The 25540-nt window shown below is 49.0% G+C and overlaps 1 protein-coding gene across 1 annotated transcript in view; it reads left to right on the top strand.

The window, feature by feature from the left end:
* LOC122363253 (synaptogenesis protein syg-2-like) overlaps nt 1-18569 on the top strand; it is a gene marked incomplete at its 3' end in the record, with an annotated part of 84982 nt that extends 66413 nt beyond the window's left edge. The window contains exons 4-7 of the mRNA XM_043332300.1: nt 2894-3099; nt 5618-5728; nt 12051-12412; nt 18422-18569. Coding sequence (XP_043188235.1) covers nt 2894-3099; nt 5618-5728; nt 12051-12412; nt 18422-18569 — 827 coding nt within the window. The remainder of the gene's footprint in view (nt 1-2893; nt 3100-5617; nt 5729-12050; nt 12413-18421) is intronic.
* Between the last annotated feature and the right edge of the window lie 6971 nt (nt 18570-25540).

Raw genomic sequence — 25540 nt, 5'->3', positions numbered from 1 at the left:
ACCCGTCCATCTGGGTCCGACCCGCAGTCTGACCCGCGCATTTGGGTCCACTCGGCAGTCTGACCCGATCTGCCGCCGCCGCTCCAGAGAAGCTATCATTTCGACGGCGTCCCTGGTCACGGCGGCGCGAGGCCGTCACTGATATTACAGGGCGTCCCCAGAGACTGGAAACGAGCAGCCAGGTGGTCCCGAGAAAGGCGCGCTCCATAAAACGACAGCCCCCGGCCACTCGCCAAATGGAAATGGAACGCTGGTTGCTGCACACAGGCGTTAAATTTGCATCGGCGTATGTATTGGCAAGTGGATGTTTGTTTTTTAGCGTCGCTGTACGGTATTCCTGGGTAGATTACAGTGTCTTCTAATCAATTTTTATCGACTTTGTCTATGGACCACGGATACATAAGCACAGATTACTCTATATCAGCAATACAGCAGACTTTGCTATGGGACGTAACCTAACTATGCTCCGCCTCGTCTATTCGCCCGCCCCCACGCCCTCGACGCCATCCCATAGGACTGGTCCGAGAGATTATCATGGACGGCGTGCAGTCGGCCGGCTGGATTATGAGAAAACACCTTTGGGATAGCGTCGAGTTCTGCGTAGGAGGAACTCGGCAGCACCAGGAGCTGTGGCGGCCTGGAATAGGTTGATGATGGTGAAAAGCAAATGACCTCGCTTCAGAGTAAGCGAACGACGGAGCCTATATTTATACAAAGTTTATTGTTTCTTGCGTGATAAGTCGGTTTGGTTTTGCCTAAAGGCTCACATAACGTTCCGTACCTGATATGAGTTGTATTCGGCATTTTTGGGGTGAGAGTAAAGTAGGTAAAAGAGAGTGAGTGCAAAAAGAAAGAAAATGAAAGAGATAGAAGGCGAAGAGAAAGTGACAAAGCGTGAAATTGAAGAAAACATAAGAGAACCAGAAAAAGGAAGAAGAAGAAATAAAACGACAGACGACGGATAAAGCAGGGAGGCAGTGAGCGAAGGAGAGGAAGGTTACGTTCTAAATCAACCTCCCTTTATTGTTTTTAGCGCCTGGGTCCGTTTGACTTCAGCGCCGTACTAAGTGACTATCTCAGTAAATGTCAACGGCTGCCACTTGCAGCAGACGTTTCGATAATAGTCGACTGTCAGCCAGTAATTAGTGGAGTCTTGAGTGGACTACCAAACTGCACAGTGCACACAGCGCTGTATTGGAGCAATTCTGCAGCCAGGGGTCTCGTTCTAGTAACGAAGAGGTCATGTAGGTCAATCCAGTCATACACTGAAACTGGCAGTTACCTACGCCATACATTACCAACTGTTTGTTACCAACAATGAAGTGGTGGTGATAGGCATTTGACTTCCGAGCATCACTTCCGGAATAACCTGCAGGCGTCCATTTTCGTTGCTCTCTTTTTCCTTCATTTTTTCCTTATTAAGTGTCCATCAATGTGAGATTTGACTGATAATTTCTTTCGTCAAGCTGTGATATTCGAAGCACATTGTCATCCAAAGTCTTTATTCCGTGCAAATATAACACAAAAAAAAGTTTGTATTTGAAATGACAAATGGAGGAAGTGATGACACTCATTTCACTCGTTCGGTATTTCTTTTTACAGTCAAACAATTCATGAATCCACGAGAGTCCCATGACCCAGCTCTAACACAGTTTGACATGGCTGACACGTTCTCCAAATCTGCAGTGACATATCAGTCCAGGCGTGCCGCGACCGATCGAGTTCAGAAACGAATATATGACCTGTCATCGTTTAAAGCGAGCCAATCCACTATGATGTGGTGTTCGACATGTCACCATGGCACAACCTCCGGTCATTTCAGAATTGCAAACTGGGCCGGAATCTGACTGCTTATCAAATCAAAGCTGACTTTACGAAACAATATTGATAGCAGTATAAAAATAGATCAAACCACAAACTTCGCTATTTGAATAAATTTGTCACCGGAAGGTCCCACACTCCCACATCGGTCAATCACGCCGCTTCGTGATGCTTTGTTCGGGCGTCAGGCTGTCCAAACTCCTCTCGAAGCCGGGACCACCACATTGAAACTGTGAGCTGGCCGATGAACTTTGACCCGACCTGTGACCTAACGAAGCGGATGGCACGGCCGACGGGCGGGGCATTAAAGTTGACCTCTGCCCAGTCAGCTCTGGATAGGCGAGATAGTAGGATATCGCGCGCCGGGGTGACACCTGGGAAATGTGAGGATACGAACTATGTCAGTTGGTCTTCGCAGGTGTGTCCATCAAGTAATGGCGAGTGGGCACGGTCGGCGAGCAGCGCTACTTGTCTGTTCGTACTAGTTGTTTCGTTGGGTCAGAACCTCTCTGTCTAATGAGACCATGTTGGGGCTATGGGATTAGAGGGAGAGGGATTTAGGGGCTAGGTCGACCACTGGGCGACGCGTGCAGAGTTCATCCCGCTGGGGCAAGAGAGTGACCCAGAGGGAATCGCTCATTCCAAACCAGTAAGCTAGGTACTATTTGAAGCTGCTCTCTTCCGATTATCTGTTAAGTTTGACCGTTAACCTGGACAGGGGACAATGAAGAATGCTTAAGGATGAGGAAGGGATAGTCCTGATGATAGAGAGGACCGGTGAGCAATGTCAGCGCTGACAGTATCTACTTCCAATGTCTCTAATTAGTGGCTAGTACTGCGCACGACGCTGCTTAATTTCAATAACATTTCCTCTCGCTAATGGAACGACGTTGGAACCTGCCTCATTAGTGGCTGTCGGCACCAGACCCTGACTACCTTCCTGTCGACAGGGGCGGCTCTCACCTGACCCGTGACCCGGACATAGAACTGTGACCCCAGGCGGTCGATCGCCTGGGAAGGTCCCTCTCGATCGCCTGGGGAGGTCCCTCTCTGACCGTTCGCCCGCTCACAGGTACGACGCCAGAGGTCGGCCGGCCGGCCGAGGTCACCATTTGACCGACGACCTTCTGTCTCCGCGCGCCCGGGCCCTCTACCAGCTCTCGCCTCCGGCGCTGGTGCTCAGCAGTCTGAGACAGCTGGACCGGGGCGTGTACGTGTGCCGAGCCGACTTCATCCAGAGCCCGTCCAGGGTGGGCGTCACCAACCTGACCCTAATCGGTAAGTACATAAAGCAGGCCATGCTGCACTGCTCTGGCTGTTTGATGAGGCTTCTGATTAGGTGCGCCCACTCGAGAAATGCATACAGTGTCGCTGGACCGAGGCTAGCAGAGTGGTTCTCGGAGCATGTTCGTTTATGTATCTTACTGCAGCGATCTGTAATGATGACTTCTATAAATATCTGAACAAACCTTGATTCACTTGCAATACTTTTGCATCACCGAAGAGATGAAACAATAAAGGTTCTATATGTTTTGCCACCAAAAGGAATGCATTTGCGATGAGCATTTGAATCGTCCGTATTTGCTTATACCGCACTATACATTGGTAGCATACCGTGGTCGATAAACAATGCTGACTTCAATTGCATTAGCCAAAGCATGTTGTGCCCGTTCTAGCATGTGACGACCTTGTCGATGCATTAACTTTGTATGAAATTACATTCGTCCAAGCCGCTGGATGTCAGTCTTTTATGGTGAAGGTCTGTTTTTTTTTCGTTATCGAAGTGCGCCACAAAAAGAATCCTCACGCGTGTTATTAGCGTGTTCAGCTGCACGCTACCGTCCCGGCCGGGCCGTCCGGCGACGCTGTCGTGCGGAAGGATGCCGCTCACCCACTCCCCCCAACCGCAATACCATACCACCACCCCCGCTCCTGTTCCCAAGAGAGCCGGCACAAATATGCAACCTTGGTGGATACCGACTCTCATCAGCTGCCGGTCCGAGGAAGACCGATGGTGATCGGTTGGTGACAATGTGTCGGCAAAACTCTGGCACCAATCTCGTCGTCCCATCGGCGTCGTAGTCGTCGCCATCGTCGCGTCGCTACCGTCGCTACTGTCGCGTCGTTGGCGTCGCGGGTCGTTGCGTGAGAGTGTGTCTCCCCGGGGGCCGATCTTGCAGCGTTCGTCAACAGGCACCGCCGACGGAATGGGAGACCTCACCCGTCGCCAGCGCCGCTCCGTCGCTTTCTCATAAACGGCCGGTAAACAGAAACGTACGTCAGTGTCTCTGGCGGGGACAATTTCGTTAATTATAATGGAGCGGACGGTGGCGTCCGGACAAACACACGGCTGCGCTCCAGTATTGCCGTTCCCGGCTAACGCGCTAAGGGCGGAGTGGAGAAGTTATGTCGCAGTTTTTGTCGCCGTGACACCGACGAGACTCCTCGGAAGCTGTTTTCTCGGCGAACGCGACACCAGTTTCCCTAGATTGGCTCGGAAAACGCTCTGCAATGGGATGTTTAGAGTTGGAACGGCGACTTAATTAACTCCGCTCGCACTAACTATGAATATTTTCTGGACCGAATTAACGACCCGAATGCCGAAATCGCCACGGAAATGTAGTTACGCATTTTCCGTGGCGAGTCTGCGCCGCCCAATCAGCGCCAGGCGCTCTCCCTGGTCGCTATCAAAGAAGTTACGTTACGCACGCGCTGCTGATCACAGGCCGAGTAGTCGGGAGGGGGAGGGGAGTGGTGGTCGGCCCCACGGCCCAATATTGTATGTGTCCACGACAATCGGAAATGAGCCGTAGTTGTCACAGACGTCAGGAACAGACCCTTCTAATTATGACCGCAAACGGGCGCAACGCTTATGTAAAGACGCGTTCAATTGCTCCCCGGATCTTCAATGAAGATCGTTGATGAAGAAATGCTAACGTCAATACTTCTCGCTGAAAATTATTGCATGTTCGCTCTCCTTAAGCACAACACAACCTTGTCGACCGTAAAATACGGTGCTTGCTTGATGTTGCATGCCTCAATTGCATCTTAAAGAATATCTTCAGTCAATGTCTTCGTTTACAGTACATATATTACGCTCAGACAACACCTTGAAATAATATGCTCTGATATCAGTTATCAGCAATAAAAAAGACGCTCTTGCTCACTCCGTATGCATCGGTAAATGCTGGACAAGTGTTGCCGGCTGCGACCGAATGCCACCTGTACGAGGTCGTATAGCCGCTCCGTGACGGGCGTAAACTGCCTGCGAGGGGCATCGCTGGGGCCAGCTCCACTCTGCTTGTACCATTCGGCAGCCTTTAGTGTGTCGTAACGTCACTGCTGCATTCCGCACCGCGCCGTCCGCGGCGGAAAAGAGCCCGCCGTCAGCGCGGCCAACGTGTCAGCGCGCGGCTTAGCCCGCCGCCGGAGCCATAAGCACTCCTCGGCAATGGCCTGCTCGAAATGGACAATCGCCGGCGTTGACTTGTGAATGGGGAGGCCGGCCCGATTTTCACGCGGTGCGACCGAATCGATCCATAGTGCGCCCACAACCAAACGGACAGTGGGGAGTCAACAGCGTAATGGTGCTGCTAAATAACACCGATGTTTGAGTCGAGGGCGCTGGTAAACGGGGTATCGAGCAGGGCGGTATACATCAACTCTGACTGAAAAGACACCCAACAAACAGCGCCGCTGTGGTGCGACCTGGCTGCTGAATTTGCCACAGGTGAAGGTCTACCAAGAATGCCAAATCAATGACCGTTGTATGTTTTTTTTTTTCTTTTCTTTTCAGTGCCACCCGACGAGCCAGTCATATACGACAGCGAAGGAATGCGACTGCTGGACGTGACCTCACCGGTGCCAGAAGGGGAATCGCTCACTCTCACATGTGAAACGACGGGAGGTGAGCTGTTGGCTTCGAGTCATTGACACTCTAAAACACCATTCGATTCAAATAAAGTAGATGTGGGCGTGGATGAGGAGTGAGGGTTGTTCAGCTTCGAAATGTTTTAAATTGTTAACCGTGAGTTCATAAACCAGATGTCGCTTTGAGAGCTCAGTGAGGAAGGATTATGTGCTTTATAGCATTATTATTGTTATTGGTTATATTTCGTAAAACGTTCAAGACCTCATACTTCGCCCGACCTCCTCCCCCCCCCCACACACACACACGGTGTTTGATCTAGAATGATTGGCAACTGATCAGTGTTAATGGTGCGGTCACCAATTTGGATAAGCTTTTCGAAGCCTCGTAGAATATATTGTGTTCAGAACCATATGATTAGCCCTAAATTAAGACTTCAGCAGCATATTCAACAACCCAACTAAATGAGTCGGCAAGCCCCACCTCGTTGCATTGTCGTGCACGGTGTATTATTAGACAGGCTCTCCAAAGACCAGTCTCTCCCTAGCGCTTGGCGCCACAGAACAGACACCTACACACCGCGGCAGGTTTCGCTTTACACCAGTAATGGCTCCCGGGGCCGGCTAACGGCACCAGTGTTCGCCGCCGGCGACCCGATGGTTTCTGTCAGCTGCGGGAACTGACGACAGTCAAAACAGCGCCGACAGAAATAGTGCGGCAGTGGCGGCCCGGCCGGGCCGTGGAGTGGCGCACCAGAGCGCCAGGTGGGCCGCGTCGGCCGTCGCCGCGCCGGTCTGGACGGAGCGGCCGTCGACGGCCGGCAGACACGCGATTACCGTCCGCTTACTGCCGACACCGGGCCCGTACAGCGCGGACTGAGGGCGGCTCATCACTCAGGGATGCGCTGAACCGCGCCGCGTGCTGGCGCGGCGCCTGGGGAGTGGTGCGACCTGTCTCAATAGAGCCATTTTGTTAATTGAACACTATTTACGAATGTAACTTAATGCAATTTGTCAAGATCTCTGTACTGATTGCAGACAATTGGGCCATTTAACCTCAGCAATCTGTGTTGTTTGGGTCGGGACTCCGTTACTGCTGGCTTGTTTTTCGCGTGGCAGTACAGGCCGGCCCGCTCGGCGCCAGAGATTGATCGCACTCTGCTGAGCGCTGAAAACATAGGCTAACTTTTGGCGCTGCTGGCCGCTCTCCTCAGCACTGCTGTCGGCCGGTGAGCGCCGTTTGCTCCGACCGCGTCCCCGGGGCCTGGTGGTGCGGGGTGGGGGGCCGTCGGACCCGACCACCGCGCCCCTGCAGACTGACTGCGGCTGTCATTTTCGGGGCGTCGTCCTGTCATTTGAATATATGGCCCAGCGGTAGCGTGTCCGAAAACGGTTATTAAACGCCGCACGATTCCATAACCTGGGCTAATAGTGGCCGGTAGTGAGTACCTGAGCTGTGTGCCACTGATTCCTAGTGTTTACAGGTACAGTCGTTCTCAGTAGCTTGACTGATGTTTGGCTGTTTGGTTCAACAGTGTAGGTAGTGATTGGGTGCAATCGATCTGTGTTCTACCGAGCTCCCTTCCGAGAAGTATTTACATGTTTCACCGGTATCCTATGATGTGATAAGTAACGACCAGTCAACAGTTTTTGCGTATGCTGTCAATAACAGTTATTGTAGTTCCATAAATGTAGTTATCGTCAACAAGCAACGATTTTTTTTATAATCCGCATCAAATTGAAATTTATGTCAACATTCTTTGCAAGCCTTATGAAATTCACGGTAACTTGATGGCAAGATTTTATTAAATATGTAGCGCCTATGCACCATAACGCAATTCGAATTTCAATCACCTTGGCTTCTTTTTTAGGCGAAGCCACGAATTAAATATGGGAAATAAGATTGCTCGACGTTTCACAAACCTCGACGTCTTTATTAAGGGCACATTAACTTTGTTTATCACAAGGAGCAACTAGCTTTAACAAGAAGCTGTGCACATTTATAGGCATCATAATTATCTTATATCATAACCCTGCAACGTAAAGTGTGTGATGTTTCCTTCGGTTAAAACAGAAGATAATTTTTATCATGATGCTTAGTAGGAAATTATTTTGTTTAACTACCAAATATACCTGTTTAAAAAAGGTTAGAAACGAATGTGTTTGATGTCTTTTGGTCATAGCTTAATATATTTTTTTCGGTCTTTCTTCACTAAACGTACCTATTCAATGTGTCATGCCCGCCCAGTACTGTCCGGAAAACACACCGGTGACGGGTAATCATACCAGCTACCCGCCGAGAGCTATCTCAAACACCGCAAAAAGAATGTACAAACCGTTCAACGATACCTGTGCATTTATGTTTTTAGCTGAAGCCACGGATTCAGCTCAAAATGGTGACGGGAACAGATGCTTATTATCTGTTCGGTAAGCACCAGCAGCTGGGATCGTGTCGTGTCTCATGTTATGGGCACAAACACAAACGCAACAATTCATTTCGTTTTTTTTTAGAACATTGCTGCATGAAATCAGCCGAAAGTCCGTGCCAATCTGAATAATAGGTTTGTTCTAATTATCAATGACTTTAAATGTGAAGTTCTTATATTTTCTATCGTATTTAGCTGGTGAAACCTGCTGGTTGAAAATTAGTCTGTTCAAAAACGTGTTCCTGATTTGCTATTGCTGCGTCATTCTACGTCATTTTACTCTTTTAGTAAAATCTTACCTTTGACTTGAAATACTGCACATCTAGCCGAATTTATCCGTCAAGCAGCTCACACAGCGGCGTTATCCAGGTCCGACATCCGGCCTGACAGCCGGAAGCAGCGTGACAAGTAGGCGGTTGTTTTCGTGGTGTGTCAACACTTCTCTACACACCAGTGCGTCATTACTATGCGGCGTGCCTTGCGCCGGCTGTGCGTAGCCGTTTGCAGGCCACTGCAAATGAATGTTTGTGGAGCAATTACGGCCGCGCCGGGCGAACCGCACGGCGGCGCGCGGGCAGTCCGTTAATGTCCGTTCCGATGACGGCCTGTCACGGCCGACACTGCCTATGGCCGGATGTCACACACTGTCACCAGAGCGGTGAAGTGGCGGTGGAGGTGGAGGTCCGCCGCCGGTCTCCAGCGGTCTCCAGCGGGCGGTAGCGGTCCCCGGCCGGTGGCCGTCGCCGGGCCTGTTTCTGTTGGTCGCTCGCCGCCGCTCCGCAGCTCGGCGGGACGCACTCGCTGATGGCCGGCTTTCCGGAGTTGCTCGCAAGTTGTCTGCTGTGCCGCTGTTTTGCAGCTGGATGATCGCGCCGGTCTCGTTGCGTGATGGCGGTCGTTTGTCGAAACGCTGCTCATGTTGGACGGCAGTCCGTCGTCGCGGTGTCGTCGTCCCACCGTTAATTGGATGCTACCGCCGAGTTTTGCGCTGGAGCGCTTACTTCGCCATCTGTTGACCTCTAGAGACGTGCGATATTGTTGTTCACCACGCAATTTATTGGATTAACGCCAGTTTTTTCTATTTGAGGTAGCCTAATTGATGCCTTACAAGTAACCGCAAAGCCTATAATCTCAAATTGCTCGAGTCAGGATAGCAGTGTAAATTATGTCCAACTAGCAACTGGCATTAGTACCTGCGAACCTAATAAAGTCATTTGACCTGTGTGCTTTGTGTCATTTCTTAACCCGCGAGTTGCTGGGGGGGGCGTTAAACGCCCCCACTTTTTTCGCCGGGCCATAGCCTAAAAACGGCGCGCCGCAGGCGCGCCAAATTTTTTGTACCTGTAGGGAATTAATTGAAGTTTATTGTGACAAAGTTTCAAAAAAATCGGTCGGAAAATTTTTGAGATATCGAGGTTTTAGTGACGTCATGATTTCTGAGTTTTCGACCAAAAACGGCATATGTTCAAAAAATCATATAAAATCACAGAATAGACATACAGACATGCCGTAAACGCCATTAGAATGCCAATACCATGAACAATCAAATGGCTATCTTCGATTATTGATGATCGTTCCGCATTTTCCAAAATCTTGAACTGAATCTTGACAATTTCTCGTGACTACTTCACGACCATGATACATGAATTTCTTAAATTGAACTTTTTGAGCCAAACACGTACACATATGATAAAGTGAATGTCACCATCGTGTTCTACGGCCCAAACTACCCATGAAACATGTGTCATAGGCTGCGAATATCAGTTTTGATTTTCGGGGATATGTACCTACCCGGTTGACCTGACCTTGACCCTGACCTATGCTTGACTGACCCCTACATGGAGCTGACACTCTTGTAGGCCTTATTTGATGGATTGTGCACCGTTTTGACAGAGTTTCTGACGAGAGGCGCCCATTGCGAAGTCCTGAAGTCCATGCTACTGAAAGCCCGATTTCAGGTGTTTGACCTGACCTTGACCCGACCTGTGACCTCAAAATTCAACTTTGAAGTACTCATCTGAAGCGTCTCGTCGCGTTCTTTCGTTTGCCGCCTCGTGCGTTTCGCTGCGCCTATTGGTTCTCGAGTTATCGGCTGGGGGCGTTTAACGCCCCCCCCCCCAGCAAACGGTGGGTGGCGAAATACCCCAGCAACTGCCGGGTTAAAAACAACGTTCACTAATTTTATGCCGTGGTGCTTTTATTCAATATATTTCTTGCCGGGATATTGGAAGAATACCAATATCTGATATTGATGCCGCAAACTTCTGCCAAGTTATTACCGTTCGGCGAGGAATGTTTAACTTGGCTATAGTTAGGCGGCGGCAACGAACCAGAGATGAATTTCGTACGTGCAATTCGTTGTAAGCTCGTCAGACTACTAACTATGTATCGCTTCCTGCAATAGCCAATATCGTGTTCGTAACGCAGAAATTCATATTGCAGATGAGGATACACGCTAGACAAAAAGGAGAATACCTACGTCTGCTGTACAATATCAACGTGAGAGAATTTTCCTTTTGAGAACAATGAAACGATTGATATGGTGTGTTTCTAACTAATCGACTCAATGTCATGCTTGTTAAAAGCCGTTAGAAATGGAGCTTCGGTTTCCAATGTAATAACACGCTGGCTCTTTTCTGGTACGAAGCTTAGTTGTGATCGGAACACTGGCAAGAACTTTATTTATTGCGTTTCCCTGGACGCAGCGAAAAATAAGCCGATTATGTTCAAGAGAAAGAGAGAGAGAGAGAGAGAGAGAGAGAGAGAGAGAGAGAGAGAGAGAGAGAGAGAGAGAGAGAGAGAGAGAGAGAGAGAGAGAAAGAGAGAGAGGGAGAGAGAGAGAGAAAGAGAGAGAGAGAGAGAGAGAGAGAGAGAGAGAGAGAGAGAGAGAGAGAGAGAGATGCGAGGGCGAGAATTATATCCGAACCCTTACATTAGAGCTATTCGGTTGTTGCAACAAAGAACAAGCGAAAGAAATTTAAAGGCCATATAGTCTTAACATCGTTCTATTCTCTGCTACTTAAACCCGATTATGATGCATGTGTAATGTGTATGCTGTACGTGTAGTATATTAGCCGTTTTCACGACGGCCATCTGGTACACATTTGGTGCAGATTAGGTGCACATTTGGTGCAGAGTTGGTCAAATTAGGTTCAGTGTGCTTCTTAAAAGTTATCAATTTGGGTTTAACAGATACTTATATAACTCATTCTTTGAAATTATTTGAGATTATTTTCGATTAAAACACAAATAAATTCATGATAAAAAGATATTTATCATAAGATATTTGGTGCAGATTTGGTCAAATAAGGTGCATTCGCCAGATGGCCCGTCGTAAAAAAACGACTGATATAAACAAAACTCCTTTATATTCCGTTGCATCCTTCTTGGTTGTTTATAATTCCTCAAGTGTGAGCATTAGAGGACCGGATACACCCGGCGTGTGAGCAAATTACTGGTTGGAATATTAATTGGCGCCACGCCACCGTGTGGCCCTATTTCCACCCCCATCAGTGCGTGCGAAGGGCGCGTGTCGATACCTGCATCATTCACCAGTAGACCATCGATTACTATCAAACATTCCGTTCCACTAATGCCGATCGACACGACCACCGCACACACATGCCATTCCCCTGTTCGCCGACCCGCGACTTCCTCCCCAGCCCCGCCCCACAATACGCACTAACCCAGGGGTTAGTGCGGGGAAGGGCTTCCCCAGTGACGCCCCACGGTACGCGACACCCTTTTCCTCAACACCGCCCCACCGTACGCGCTGACAACTTTCCCAGCTCCGCCCCACCATATGTGCAGCTCCCTTCCCCAGTGCCGCCCCACGGTACGCGCTTACCTTTTCCCTATCCCCGCCCCAAGGTACGCGCTGACTCTTCCATTCCCCCAGCTCCGCCCCATCATACTCGCTAACCCCTCCCCCCTCAGGTCGTCCCCCACCGAAGCTGCTCTGGTACTGGAGGGGTCACCTGCTGGACAACACGTTTGAGAACGGCCCGGCCGGAGCGGTACGCAACACTCTGACCCTCCACCACCTGGCGAGGACCGACCTGCGCTCAGAACTCAGCTGCGCGGCCTCCAACAGTAACCTGACCGAGCCGCGAACCACCACACTGCGTCTGCAGCTGCTGCTGCCACCTCTGGACGTGAGCCTGTCGCAGCTGCCCGACCACCTGAGGGCAAAGGTCACCTACAGGGTCACGTGCACGGCACGTGGGTCTCGGCCGGCGGCGAGAATCCGGTGGCTTCGCGGCGCCTACAGTCCGATTGTCAGCGGCATTCGAGAACTGGTGAGTGCAGGGATGGGGTGAGGGCGATTTGGTGGGCTGATGAATCAATCAAGGGGTGAATTAGAGACTTAACCCTCGCCGGCCGAGGGGGGGGGGCGGGTGCCGCCCCCCCATAGGGTTTTTTCGCGATAGCTCCGAACACGCTGGCGATAGAGAGCTGAAACTTGGCATACCTGACCTTTGATCTAAGCCGCATCTTTTGACACCAACCGCATTTTTTGGTCAGGTCAGGTCACTGACCTATGACGTCATAAGTGAACCTCTGCACGGTCTTCAGATGTCGCAACTTCGCAACGCCCTCACTGCCAGAGGAGATGTCACAGGGAAATGAAACTTGCAGGATCTAGTATCCATTATGAGTCTCACAACTTGTATATCTCGGATTTTTCCTAAAGGTCATATTAGGTCAGGTCATTTTCGTGACCTCACCATTATAAGTCAATGGGGAAAAATGAAAACTGTTATTCTGGCGCCGGGAATGATCTCCAACTATCTCAAGCACACAGAATCGTGATTTGATGCACTCCTTGCAAGGTTAGATGCGTCACTTTTGCAATGTTGACCTTGTGTGACGTCATTTATGACGTCATCTAACTCCTGATCAAATTGAGCTAGCGAGTCGAGAAAGCCACCAATGGACTCAGGAAGACCTGCCGAATCGAATGATATGCGACATGACCTCTTTCGACCAATTTCGTGACCTGGGGGTGCTGACCTGACCTTGACCTGAGGTCAACACCCCAAGTTGACCTGACCCGAACAAAAAGTATATCATTCGACGCGCCTGAGCGAGGCGAACACGATGCTGCCAAAATCGCGGCTCTGCGGCCGTTTTTTGCGAAGTTATTCACCAAAAACTGAACCGTACCTTGGGGCACTTGACCTGACCTCAGAGGTCACCGGTTGACCTAGGACCTTAAAATCGGGTACCAATCTCTGCGTCTCGTAACGGCGCACACGCTCGTTTTTTCCGCGACGCGCTAGCTCCACCAGGGGCGAAACGGTGAGGGGGGGGTCGTACCCGCCCCCCCCCCCCTCGGCCGGCGCGTATGTAGAAAACCAATAGGTCCGGCGAGGGTTAATGTGTGGAAGTAAGGTGCTTCGTATATGCGGAAGGGACGAAGCATTGGAGGAAGGGACTTAGAATGGAAGGCGTGGTGGCGCAAGGACTATTCAGTACTGAGAAAAGGTAGAGTGATGCCTATACACAAATGTCATGAATTTGAGCTAGGAAAGTTCACATGACAAATAATCAGTGACTGCAAACCTATAACCAATATGCTGTCAAATGATTAGATTTAATGTTGTTGATTACGGAGCGAGCGAATGGAGCGGAGTCTTACGTAGAATAACGGAAATTTCTGAGTATGAGCGGCCGGCCGGCCGGCCGGCCGGCCGGCCGTGGTCACGATTCTGCGACGTTTACGAGGGGGTATCGAAAAGTTCTGATCATCACCATGAATTAGATGTGATAGAAATTTGATTTTTTTACATGATGTTCATTACTCCTTTACAAATCACCACACACGACCGCAAACTTATTGCATCGTTTCTTCAGCTGCCTCAGGCGGTTATTGTAGGACCTTCGCACTGTCCCGTAAATCACTGCTCCGCCTCATCAATGACGTCATTGCTGTCCTTAAAACACCGGCCATAGTGTGGATTCTTCATCTCCCGCAACAATCATGAGTAAGTTAATACCTGGTCAGGTGCATTTGTTGATACGGTAGGATTTAATGTCCACATCATGTTGTTTCTTCAATCGCAGCTCAGGACGAATGGGCGGGGGCGCTGTCGGTGCGGATAAAACATCTTTCTTGGGCTTTTTTGCGGCGATTCTGCTTGAGGCCATCTCGCAACTTCTTCAAAAGTGTGCAGTAGTGCTTGCTTATCATTATCCGACCATCATCAAGACAGTCCGTAATGACTATCCTACGCCAGATCCAGAACACTGATAGCATTGACCTTCCATATCGGCTTCTGCATCTTCGCCTTTTAAGAAGGACAGATGTGCCGTGCTTAAACTTCTTGATCATCTTTTTGTCTCTGGATCATACACATAGACCCAGCATTCGTCACAAGTCATCAAATGATCGTAGATGTCTTCAATTTCCTAAAAAGGCCTAGTTTTCATTTCGAAAGGCTAAGACGCATTTTTCTCTTGAACAAAGTAGACACACGAACTTCTAAGCGGGCTGACTCCTTTATCGTCTGTAGTTCTTCCCTGATAATATTTTCAGGCACTGCCAGCATTGAACCCTTTCTGTTGCACAATCATCTGAAAGGTCATACGACGATCTGTAAGGATGAGGTCCTCCACTTCCTTCACAGTCACCACCTTGTCAGTCATTGGAAGTCACTCACTTCTTGACTCCCCTGCAAGGGCCATGCAACCAAGTTGAAAATTATTTCTTCATTTTCGGTAAGTGCATGAGATAGGCTTTCCTCGCCATAAACTAATTTCACGTTCTTGATGCATTTTCTGAATGTGATACCGTTTCAAATGCATTAGTTGGATGACGGTTCGGTCCTCAATGGGCCCAATACTCATCTTTTTTACTTCTAAGTCTCTCCCACATAAGATAAAACCACTTCTCAGGATTCTCTTAGCGGGAACATTGTTCTTAAGAACCAAATATAATACCAACCAAAAATCATCAAAATCGGTCTATATCTTCTATGTGATGATCAGAACTTTTCGATACCCCCTCGTATATCTCAGCAACCACTTGACCGATTTACATGCGGTAATTTTTGTAGGGTAGATTCATTCCTTCTACCAAGTATTGGACTATTCCCGATGCATGTGGGCGACCCCTTATGCACGTGCCACGTGCAAAACGAAGAGGTGTCACTTTTGTAATTGTTGCAATATCTCGGTAACTACTTGGCCGATTGCGCTGAAAGATGGCATGTAGGTAGGCACCCACTAGGCAATGCATATCCATGTGCCAGAGTTGGGGTGCTGCTGCACGTGCGCACGTGCAGGGGTCGATTCCAGATCTCGAGAACGGCTGGACCGATGGCGCTCAAATTTGGCACATGGTTAGGGACCGGTTAGTAGGGTGCCGTGCAAAAGTCAGTTGGGACCCATTTTGCACGTGCGCACGTGCAGGGTGCCGCTTCCAGATCTCGAGAACGGCTGGGCCGATTGTGCTCAAATTTGGCACATCGCTAGAGACCGGTTAGTAGGGTGCCGTGCACAAGTCAGCTGGAGGTACCCCCTCGAAATTTCGCACGTGCAAGGCTCACCCTCTCGCTCGCTCCGTTAGTCGCCCCAAAAGGCGTTATACTGGTAAGTAGGCTCAGTGAAGCGAACACTTATATGATCCCTTCCGATGTCCGACGTCTTTTCAGGTGCATTCAATATTTGTAAAGATACCAAAGCGGCATTGTCCTGCATTCCTTTTATTTATGTATAGGGGAAGCCGGGGGAAGCCCGGCATAGTAAGCTCTTTTTCATTTTTATTACATACCATACGTGCTGTATAAAATGTTGATATCCTGTTAGCTAGCTAAGTTCATTGGCCGTGTTTTCCCAAAAATTCGGTTTCGTGGAATAAGTATAAGGTTGAGAAAATCGAGTTTTAAAAAAGTGTTGATTTTTATGGGGTAAGCCCGGCATAGGGGTAACGCCGGCCACCTCCCCAGCGCTTTACAACGAGTTGATGAAACCATTATGTGTCTTCCAAATATTAACGGAAAGTGAAATATTAAGGTACTGATTAGCTCTGGACATCTTAGAGTTTATGTCACTACTGGTATTTTAGCTAACGTCTACCACATACACAGTACAGGTCAATGAAAATCGTGATGCAAAATTGACAAAAAATGTGTATTTCAAAATTCCTTAAAATTTATTTTTCTTTTTACCTTAATGCATCATATTGCATATCATTCGACTCGGCTGATGAAGAAGAACACAACGACACCATTTTTGAAGCTCTAGCTTCATTGTCTGTCGCGTTATCTGCAAAAACGTAGTTTGACCCTAGTTGACCTTAAGTGACATGACTGGCTTTGCCTATGATAACATGTTTACTTTCGAAATTTATCTTTGATCTAGGTGTACAGCAATCCTGCTCAGTACCTATTATCTCATGGAAAACAGTGGTTTAGTGGCATTGCTCTCGGTTGGGGGTAAGCTTGGCCACTCGTCCGGGGTTACCCCAATGTGCTAATTTTTATTTTAGAACAGCGATATTCGAAAAAAAATGTCATACTTAAGCCAGCCTGCCTCGTCACCCCTCACTACAAACACTTAAACGGTCCTTACATAACATTCGTATAAATATTAGTACTGTATGGTATAACATTAACAGTGCGACAAATCTCACTTTTTAGCTAAAAACCCTTAAAATATCATTTTTGCGCTATAACTTTAACAAACAATATGCAATTTTTGTTAGCCTTAACTTTTTTGCTGGCGTTACCTTAGCTGCCACGCTGAAAGGACAAACAGTTGAGCATTTTATTGTGAATAATTTAGCCGGAAACGGGGTGGCCGGGCTTCCCCCGCGCCCGGGCTTCCCCCGGCTTCCCCTAAACGTTGCACATCCATTGACCCTGTCTTAGTATCAAATAACCATTGCTAAATTCCTCTATGACATATCATATTGTCATAACTGTGATGCGTTTCAGTCCTGCCTGTCTTAATTGGTGCCTCAATGGTAATATTTTCGCCGTGGCCCACACTACCCTTCCAGAGCGCTTAGCGCGCCCCATTCTAATACAGCGCGGTCCCCTAACAGCGTAAGGCCATCAAGGTAGAATTGATTGGCCACAATTATAGTTTATTGGCGCATTGGTTTGATTCGTTAGTGGCATAGCTCATTGGTGGCCCGTCCTGCCCTCGCCGCGCGGCCGTTCCCTTATTGCCGTGACTGGTGCTGCGTGCGGCGTATACCCGGCTGATGACGTCACGTGATTCCTATGTTGTTGGTCGGCTTATCGACGCACCGGCTGCCATAAGTCGCCATTAGCACCCGAAATACGCCATCCGCCATCGCATGGTCGGGAATGTTAGCACAACGTGCAGGCCACGAGGCCCGCAAACGAGCATTGATGACGCTCGTATTACCCACAGGGGTCATACTCGGGTGATCCTATGGATTGGCGTTCATTTCACTGACTCAGACGTTTCTGTGGCCCCCGTTTGTAAGCGGACCGAACTCTGCTGAGGTGACATACCTACCGCGCCTGTGACAGACAGCCGGTGCCGCGGATTTCCTGTCGGTTTCCACTGATCGGCTATTGATGCCGAGGTCGTTTGAATCCCTGCAGTGATGACGGAACGACGCCGCGGCTGATGTGAGAGCATCTCGATCTTACACGTCCGATCATCACGGGCTGATGGCTCCGGTATCCGGCTGTGATCGTCTGGATGATGGCCTCCACCCCTTCCCCACCCTTCCATCACCCCTCACCCCATGACGAGGGTAGGAAGAACATTCTCAGGGGTGTCAGATTGATATTCCTTTCCTTGCCTCCTGATGTTCAGTATATCGCTGGCAGCGGAGCTGAACCATCGATCCATTGTAATGGCATACCGAAGCAGGGTATCCAAGAACTGTCACTGAGCCGTGCGTGCATGCGTAGAATCTTAATGTAATATGCGCTCATTTCCTAGTGCGTGACAATGCGACAAGCTGGAATGATGTAGGCTATCTCTGTAAGGATGCGCCAGTAAATGATACTGATATGTGATATGTGATGTGCTCCGCTGATGTCATGTGCTGATGTGATGTGTCGCTCTGGATGTGTTGTGCTGTGATGTGTTGTACCTGATGCGCTGTGCTGATGTGCTGTGCTGATATGTAATGTTTTGTTGTGCTGATGTGATGTGGTGGTGTGATATGTTGTATGATGTACATACTGTGCTGGTGTGTTGTATGGTATGTTGTGTTGATGTGACTATGTACTGTGGTGTATGTTGTGATTTGCTGATATGATATGCTGTGACGTGATGTATGATGTGATGTGCTGATGTGCTGTGACGTTCGCCGCCAGCCGTCAGCGGATCCGAACATCACCGTCAGTGAGCTGACGCTGACTGCTGATGTCGGGGAGGACAGTTTGGAACTGACCTGTTTGGCCGAGAACGCTCAGCTGCCGCAGAGAGCGGCCATCAGCGCCACACGCTCCCTGCCCGTCCACTGTGAGTAGAGCGGGGGGGGGCAGAGAGCGGCCATCAGCGCCACACGCTCCCTGCCCGTCCACTGTGAGTAGAGCGGGGGGGGCAGAGAGCGGCCATCAGCGTCACATGCTCCCTGCCCGTCCACTGTGAGTAGAGCGGGGGGGGCAGAGAGCGGCCATCAGCGCCACACGCTCCCTGCCCGTCCACTGTGAGTAGAGCGGGGGGGGGGGCAGAGAGCGGCCATCAGCGTTACATGCTCCCTGCCCGTCCACTGTGAGTAGAGCGGGGGCGGGGGCAGAGAGCGGCCATCAGCGTCACACACTCCCTGCCCGTCCACTGTGAGTAGAGCGGGGCGGGGGACAGAGTGCAGCCGCACACACACACACCCTGCCCGTCCACTGTGAGTAGAATGGAGGGCAAAGAGCGATCATCAGCGCCACACACACCCTGCGTGCTCACTGCAGTAGCAAACAGGGGCTCAGGTGACTTCTCGCCCACACGGTAAAAAAAACAACACTATCTTCCAATTTATCCTGGCAAATCTCACTGCTGGGCAGACCCAATCTGAGTCGCGTCCATTGGCTTCAGAGTGACGGATTATTATGCAAGCGGCTACTTACTTGCATCATGTTGTCTTACATACCCGGAACACTTTACCGCAGTGGACAATTCAGGGGACAGATTAGTCGCGGTGATCGATGTCTGACAGTGCAGGGAGACAAACGACCCGACTTGTATCCTTATATTGATACAACGAGACAGCCCTGGGATCAAGACGGATAAGTCGCCGACACAATTCGTGGAGACTGACAGGAAGACTGACTGATAGTTGACGGTTCGGGGAGGAAGATGGCCGAGCTACAGATACAGTGCTATGACCTTTGACCTTTTTACGCTTACGCATCCGTATATCGATGTGCATAAAAAAGCCGGCGTTTGGTCGATTGACCTGCTGTTCGGTTTATGGTTTGACAACCATCATTCACTGTTGTCCTCTTATACGGCCTTGCTGTTGTCCTTCTGTTGGTCACCAGGCAAGGATGGTATCTGTTCTATCATTTATGGAGAATGTGTTTTTGTAGCACAATTGCCATAAGCAATGCCTAGTGTCGCGACCTCATAATACGATAAATAATTGCGTTGGCCACAAAAAAGAGCGTGTATGCTGTTGTTTGGTGGATATTGTGAGTTGCTTTTTCTGTGTGGGTAATAACTATATTCAAACATGCATATTCATTATTCAGTACATGCGACGTGCACTTGTTAGAATTTGTCTTGTAAGCCACCACATTGAACCGCTGCTGCTGAAACTATTTGCAGAATGCCGGCTGGTGAAAACTGCAACGTGTCATGGCGAGCTCAAACAATGTGACGTAAATATATTTACGTCACATTGTTTGAGCTCGCCACCTTATAAGGTAGCCCCATCCCAAACGGTTATCACTTTTTTGTTATTTGGATGTTAAGCACCATTTGTAACACCAGGATCAAATGCCATAGGTGCTTATAATGCTTGATTGACGTGAATAGTGGTCGCTGACACGTTGTACATACATCTCCATTGTGCAAGCCGTTTCTTCTTGATAATGAATTGTAACGCCACTTTCATTTGGGGTAAAACAAAAAAGATAAAAATATCGAATTACTTTTTAAGCTCCCATTTGACTCAACTAGTTTGAAAATAACAGTATGTTTTGAAAACATCAGCGTTTGATGATTAAGTAATCTTAAAATGAATTAAGATATTCGAATGTCTGTTTCTCGTTCGTAAGACCTTCCAAGTGCTAATGAGTGTGCAACTCCAAACGCACATTGCGCTTTCTCCTCCCCCTTAATTTGGCTGGTGGTGGGCACCGGTCGCCATCATGGGGCAACCTCTATAAAAGCGGCGTAGCCCTGGTTTTCCAAGCCATCTCACCCTGTGGGCAAATAATTTGTGATACGCCCCCTCCCTCATGGCACGGCCGGCGGCCAGTGGACCAGAAAACCCTCCCATTAGACGGGACAAAGTACCGGAACATTCATCAAACCTAGTGTCGGCGGCGCCACCCGCTTCCGTAACGATCAGCCGGGGCGATGATCGCCATATCACATGACATTACCGCATTCCTTTACATCATTCCCGTGCAGGACAGTTCCAGCAGTCACACCGTCAGGGAACCACTACTAACTACACACCTGCATCAGCTTGAAATTGAATACACCGAATTCTAAATTCAGCTTGTATTGTAATAACCGATTGTCTCCTTTTCAACACATTCACTCGGGTAGCGCTCTAAAAGATAAAAGGGCACTAAATATGCAATAATTCAAACACTGTGATAAGCCATCGGTTTTCCTTACGGCACCCAACGTTGCTTCTTCAATTTCGAAACATGTGCTAAGGCTAATCCTGAGAGTTCTCAGCCACACAAAGTTCCTCGGTTGGAAAAGCGTTCGGTCGAGAGTCATTCAGCTGGTTTTAGAAACCAGGCTGGATATTTGGATAATGACCAGGTTCACTTTGGGAGCTTTGCTTGTTTTTGTTGGACATAACATGCATTTTTTTAAACCAGTATAGCGCCTTTTGGGGCGACTAACGGAGCGAGCGAGGGGGTGAGTCTTGCACGTGCGAAATTTCGAGGGGGTACCTCCAACTGACTTGTGCACGGCACCCTACTGACCGGTTTCTAGCGATGTGCCAAATTTGAGCACAATCGGCCCAGCCGTTCTCGAGATCTGGGAGCGGCACCCTGCACGTGCGCACGTGCAAAATGGGTCCCAACTGACTTGTGCACGGCACCCTACTAACTGGTCTCTAACCGTGTACCAAATTTGACCGCCATCGGTCCAGCCGTTCTCGAGATCTGGAAACGACCCCTGCACGTGCGCACGTGCAGCAGCATCCCAACTCTGGCACATGGATATGCAGTGCCTAGTGGGTGCCTACCTACATGCCAACTTTCAGCGCAATCGGCCAAGTAGTTACCGAGATATTGCAACAATTACAAAAGTGACACCTCTTCGTTTTGCACGTGGCACGTGCATAAGGGGTCACCCACATGCATCGGGAATAGTCCAATACTTGGTAGAAGGAATGAAGCTACCCTACAAAAATTACCGCATGTAAATCGGTCAAGTGGTTGCTGAGATATAAGCTTCGCAAAAGCGTCCGCACGGCCGGCCGGCCGGCCGGCCGGCCGCTCATACTCAGAAATTTCCGTTAATCGAAGGAAAGACTACGCTCGCTTCGCTCGCTCCGTAATCAGCTATATACAGCAATGACAACTTGAATTTTAGAGCAGAAAACGGACATGTAAATTATTGCAATCGGATCTTTGAGGAATTTTGTTTCCTCTGAACTTTTTTTTTAAAATCCTATGTTCCTCTTCTTTTTCGTCTTTCTCTTATTTCTCTCACTGTCAATTATTTGTCGTTGCTTTGACCTTATCGAGCTTAGCTAACGGTCCCATTGATTTGCATGTAGATCCGGAATTAACAATGAGCCTTCTCCTGAAAGTTGCAGCGGGCTCTCCGACAGAGCCGGTGCTTGTAACACAGACGGTAAGGCGACGATGAATGGGAAGCGACATCCAGTGCATGGCTCGCGAGAGCCGGAAACGACAGAGGAACGCGCCGTTTCCGCTTCGGTTGACTCTGCCCTGATCCTCCCGACGACTTCGCTGCGCTGAACAGTGAACATATACCTCGTAATGATGAATTTGAACAAGGGAGATTTCGTAGAGCACTTTTGAAACACTTTTGAAAAAAAACTCCTACATCGAGTTGCGCACAACTTATGCTTTCTTTTTAACCCCCGCCAGGCCAAGGGCCTTTTTCATAACGATGACGGCACTGTTTCAGATTATGTCAGTAATTGTTTTTATTGTATACGGCATATTAATTGAATGATTATTCTTTATCCAAGCTTACCGGCTATTCTTGATGTGAGCTTACTATGATTTGAGCATCTCATGGTGCACGTTGCTTTCACCCATTCAGCTGATCAAGCTCGGCCAGGTGTTCGGCTGACTGAGCGGGCGAGTTTTGATGGAGATCTCAAGAAGCGAGGTTGTGCTCTTGGCTCGGACAATGGGTCTGTCTTAGCACGGAATATGTACAGTGAAACTTTCACTTATATTCTGATAGAGTCTCGATCCATCAAATAGTAAACTCGGGCTTACATATGCACAGTTAACCCGCGCCCGGCTGGGGGTCCTGGATTTCCACGCCCTGCTGGGGGGGGGGGGTGTTTGAACACCCCCCCTTGTAACTCGGCTCCTGGGCCACGTAGCGATACGCGGAAGGCGGCGTTCGAAAGAGCGTCAAAAATAATGACGAAATTACTTCGGTCAATTTTTTGGTAAGGTCAAAGGTCAGGTCACCAGAGGTCATTGAAGGCAAAATTTCGCCGATTTCCAGGTCGAATGTCGAAAATTTCCAAGAAGCCAACGCATAACTCGAGAACCAATAGAGCTACAGCGCCGCGGAAAAGCGCATTCGATAGCCCTATTAAAGCCCTTTCTGAGTAATTCTCTCAGATTTGACCTAACGTCAACGGTTTTGCCTGCAGGGGGCAAAAATTGCAAAAATAGCCGATTTTTTCGGAAACAGTTTTTCTGCAATAACTTTTGACCCATGCCTTGTACGAGCTTACTTTTACCGTCATTGTGTTCCTCTCGTCAAGACGCATCGAATGAACTATAAGTTGACCTTGAAAGGTCAACTTGAAAATTTGACCTCAGGTCAAGGTCATGACCTGACCGGAAAGGGTCATGCTGCATATCAGTCGATCCGTATCGTCGAGCTGAACACATCTAAGGCGTTTTCATCGCTCTAGCATGCCTCTATCAAAAGTTATTTGCGAAAAACTGTTAGATACCATTCGTGAATTAAGATGACCTCAGGGCATAAACAAGGGTCACGGACACCATTTTCATGTTCAGTGTGTCTAAACCACTTGTAATTCGGTGTTTGGGAGTGTTTATAATGTCTTTTGTCCAAAAGAGGCGCATTTCAATTTTCTCCCATTGACTTATAATGGGGAGGTCGCAAAATTGACCTGACCTTAGGTCATCGATATCAAAATTCTAAGATATACATTTTGTACATGCTATTGCTCTTAGCAATCGCTGAAAGTTTCAAAGCGATCGGTCACTCGGTGTAGCTATGACAGACATTGAAACTTTTTATGAGGTGAGGTCACTTCAAGTGACCTGGTGACCTGACCTTGAATGACCTTGGTCTGAAATTTTCACAACATGTGTAGAATTGATGTATGATAAGGTGTACCAAAAACGGCGGCGCTCCGCGCCGCCGTTTTTGAGATATTCGCGAAAAACCACAAGGGGGGGTGTTCAAACACCCCCCCCCCCAGCAGGGCGCGGGTTAACGATAAAAGCAGTAGCTGCCCTCCCCCAGGCTGCAAGACTATTGAAAAGTTGTGCTCGAAATCTAGTTATGCATTAAAAACAATAGTTAAACATCTTAATCAATTCTGATAACACCACCGTACGTGTATTTTAGGACCGAGAAAGAAAAAAAGTGAATTGATGTGGCAGCAGCCCACTGGCGGTAGGCTGGTAAATGACGCCATTAATATATCCTGAGTGGTAACACGTGTTCAGCGGGGACCAGGTGGCATCGTTCTCGTTCACTTTACTAAACGGGCTATTAGTCTACTTTGGTGTCACTGCCAGTTTAGTATTAACAATCCAGACCCATTCTGCTTGCATCGTATTACGCCCATGTTCAAAGTGAAGGGCCCATTCACAATATGTTTGAACGCAGCGATGCAGTAGCTACTGACACAAGGCAGTGTCATATTTGCCAACAGCTGTTTTGAAATTTAGCTCAGCACCTAAAAGTGATATGTTTGCAGTGCCCATGGGTTGATGCAGGTCCCTGCAATATCTAAGAATGCAAGCGCATTGCAGTCGATCTATAACTTCATGTGCATTTAGATAACTAAATCCATTGCCAAATGTCAAGACGCATTTCGAAGAAATTGACACCTGTTTTCCAGTTCAGTGTTGATCACAGCGAGACGTATCCTGCTGCCAACCGCCGATATGAATTTCCACGGCGGTGATTTCTGGCATCGTCCGGACTTTTCGTGCTGTCTCTGTCTCTCTGTAATTCAGCTCCCGCTGTCTCTGCGCTGCCAACCGCCGATATGAATTTCCACGGCGGTGATTTCTGGCATCGTCCGGACTTTTCGTGCTGTCTCTGTCTCTCTGTAATTCAGCTCCCGCTGTCTCTGCTGGCTGACAGCCTTATTAGAAAACTGCAGTCAGTATTGGCGGCCGCCATCTCGTCTGCAGCCGCACGGCACACCCTCATTAGTATTGTCTCCGAGGCGCCGCCACCGCCGTCATCAACCTCACGCTCTGACAACTAAATATAAACGCGCCGTCCGCCTGCCTACCGCCGCGCTGAGCAGAGCCGAGCGGAGAGCAGCGCTCGGGTAGAGACGGAGAGCATGCTCCCCCCCCCCCCCCACCTCGGCCCAGGGTGGGTCACGTGTCTTTCTGCCTCCACTGGGTGGAGCTCGTTCTTTTCTCACTTGCCCAGGATGATGTGCGCTGCTTTCTCACCTCCACTGGTGTAGATCGCTCCTCTCTCACCTGCCCAGGATGATACACGCTGGTTTGTCACCCCCACTGAGAAGTTTGCTCCGTTGTCCCCTGCCCAGGGTGATGGGTGCTTCCTCCAATGCAAACATTCTTCGAATGACAAGCACACGTTCTCCTCCACCCTACCCCACCTCTGGCTCTGGGGAGAAGTGAGAGAGACAGCCATGCTTCTCACCTCTCTCTCTCTCTCTCTCTCTCTCTCTCTCTCTCTCTCTCTCTCTCTCTCTCCTCTCTCTCTCCTCCTCTCCTCTCCTCTCTCTCTCTCTCTCTCTCTCTTGTTCTCTTCTGAGAGAGAAGCGAAGTGGCTTATGATAGACACACTCAAATTCTACTGCTCTGCAATATGTTTGAGACTAGCCTCTTGCCTCTAAGCCTCTT

The sequence above is a fragment of the Amphibalanus amphitrite genome, unplaced genomic scaffold (genome assembly GCF_019059575.1).
Source record: "Amphibalanus amphitrite isolate SeventyFive unplaced genomic scaffold, NRLGWU_Aamphi_draft 000611F_arrow, whole genome shotgun sequence".
Taxonomy (NCBI): domain Eukaryota; kingdom Metazoa; phylum Arthropoda; class Thecostraca; order Balanomorpha; family Balanidae; genus Amphibalanus; species Amphibalanus amphitrite.
Note: the sequence above shows the minus strand (reverse complement) of the source record. Positions and strands in the feature narration are given on the sequence as shown.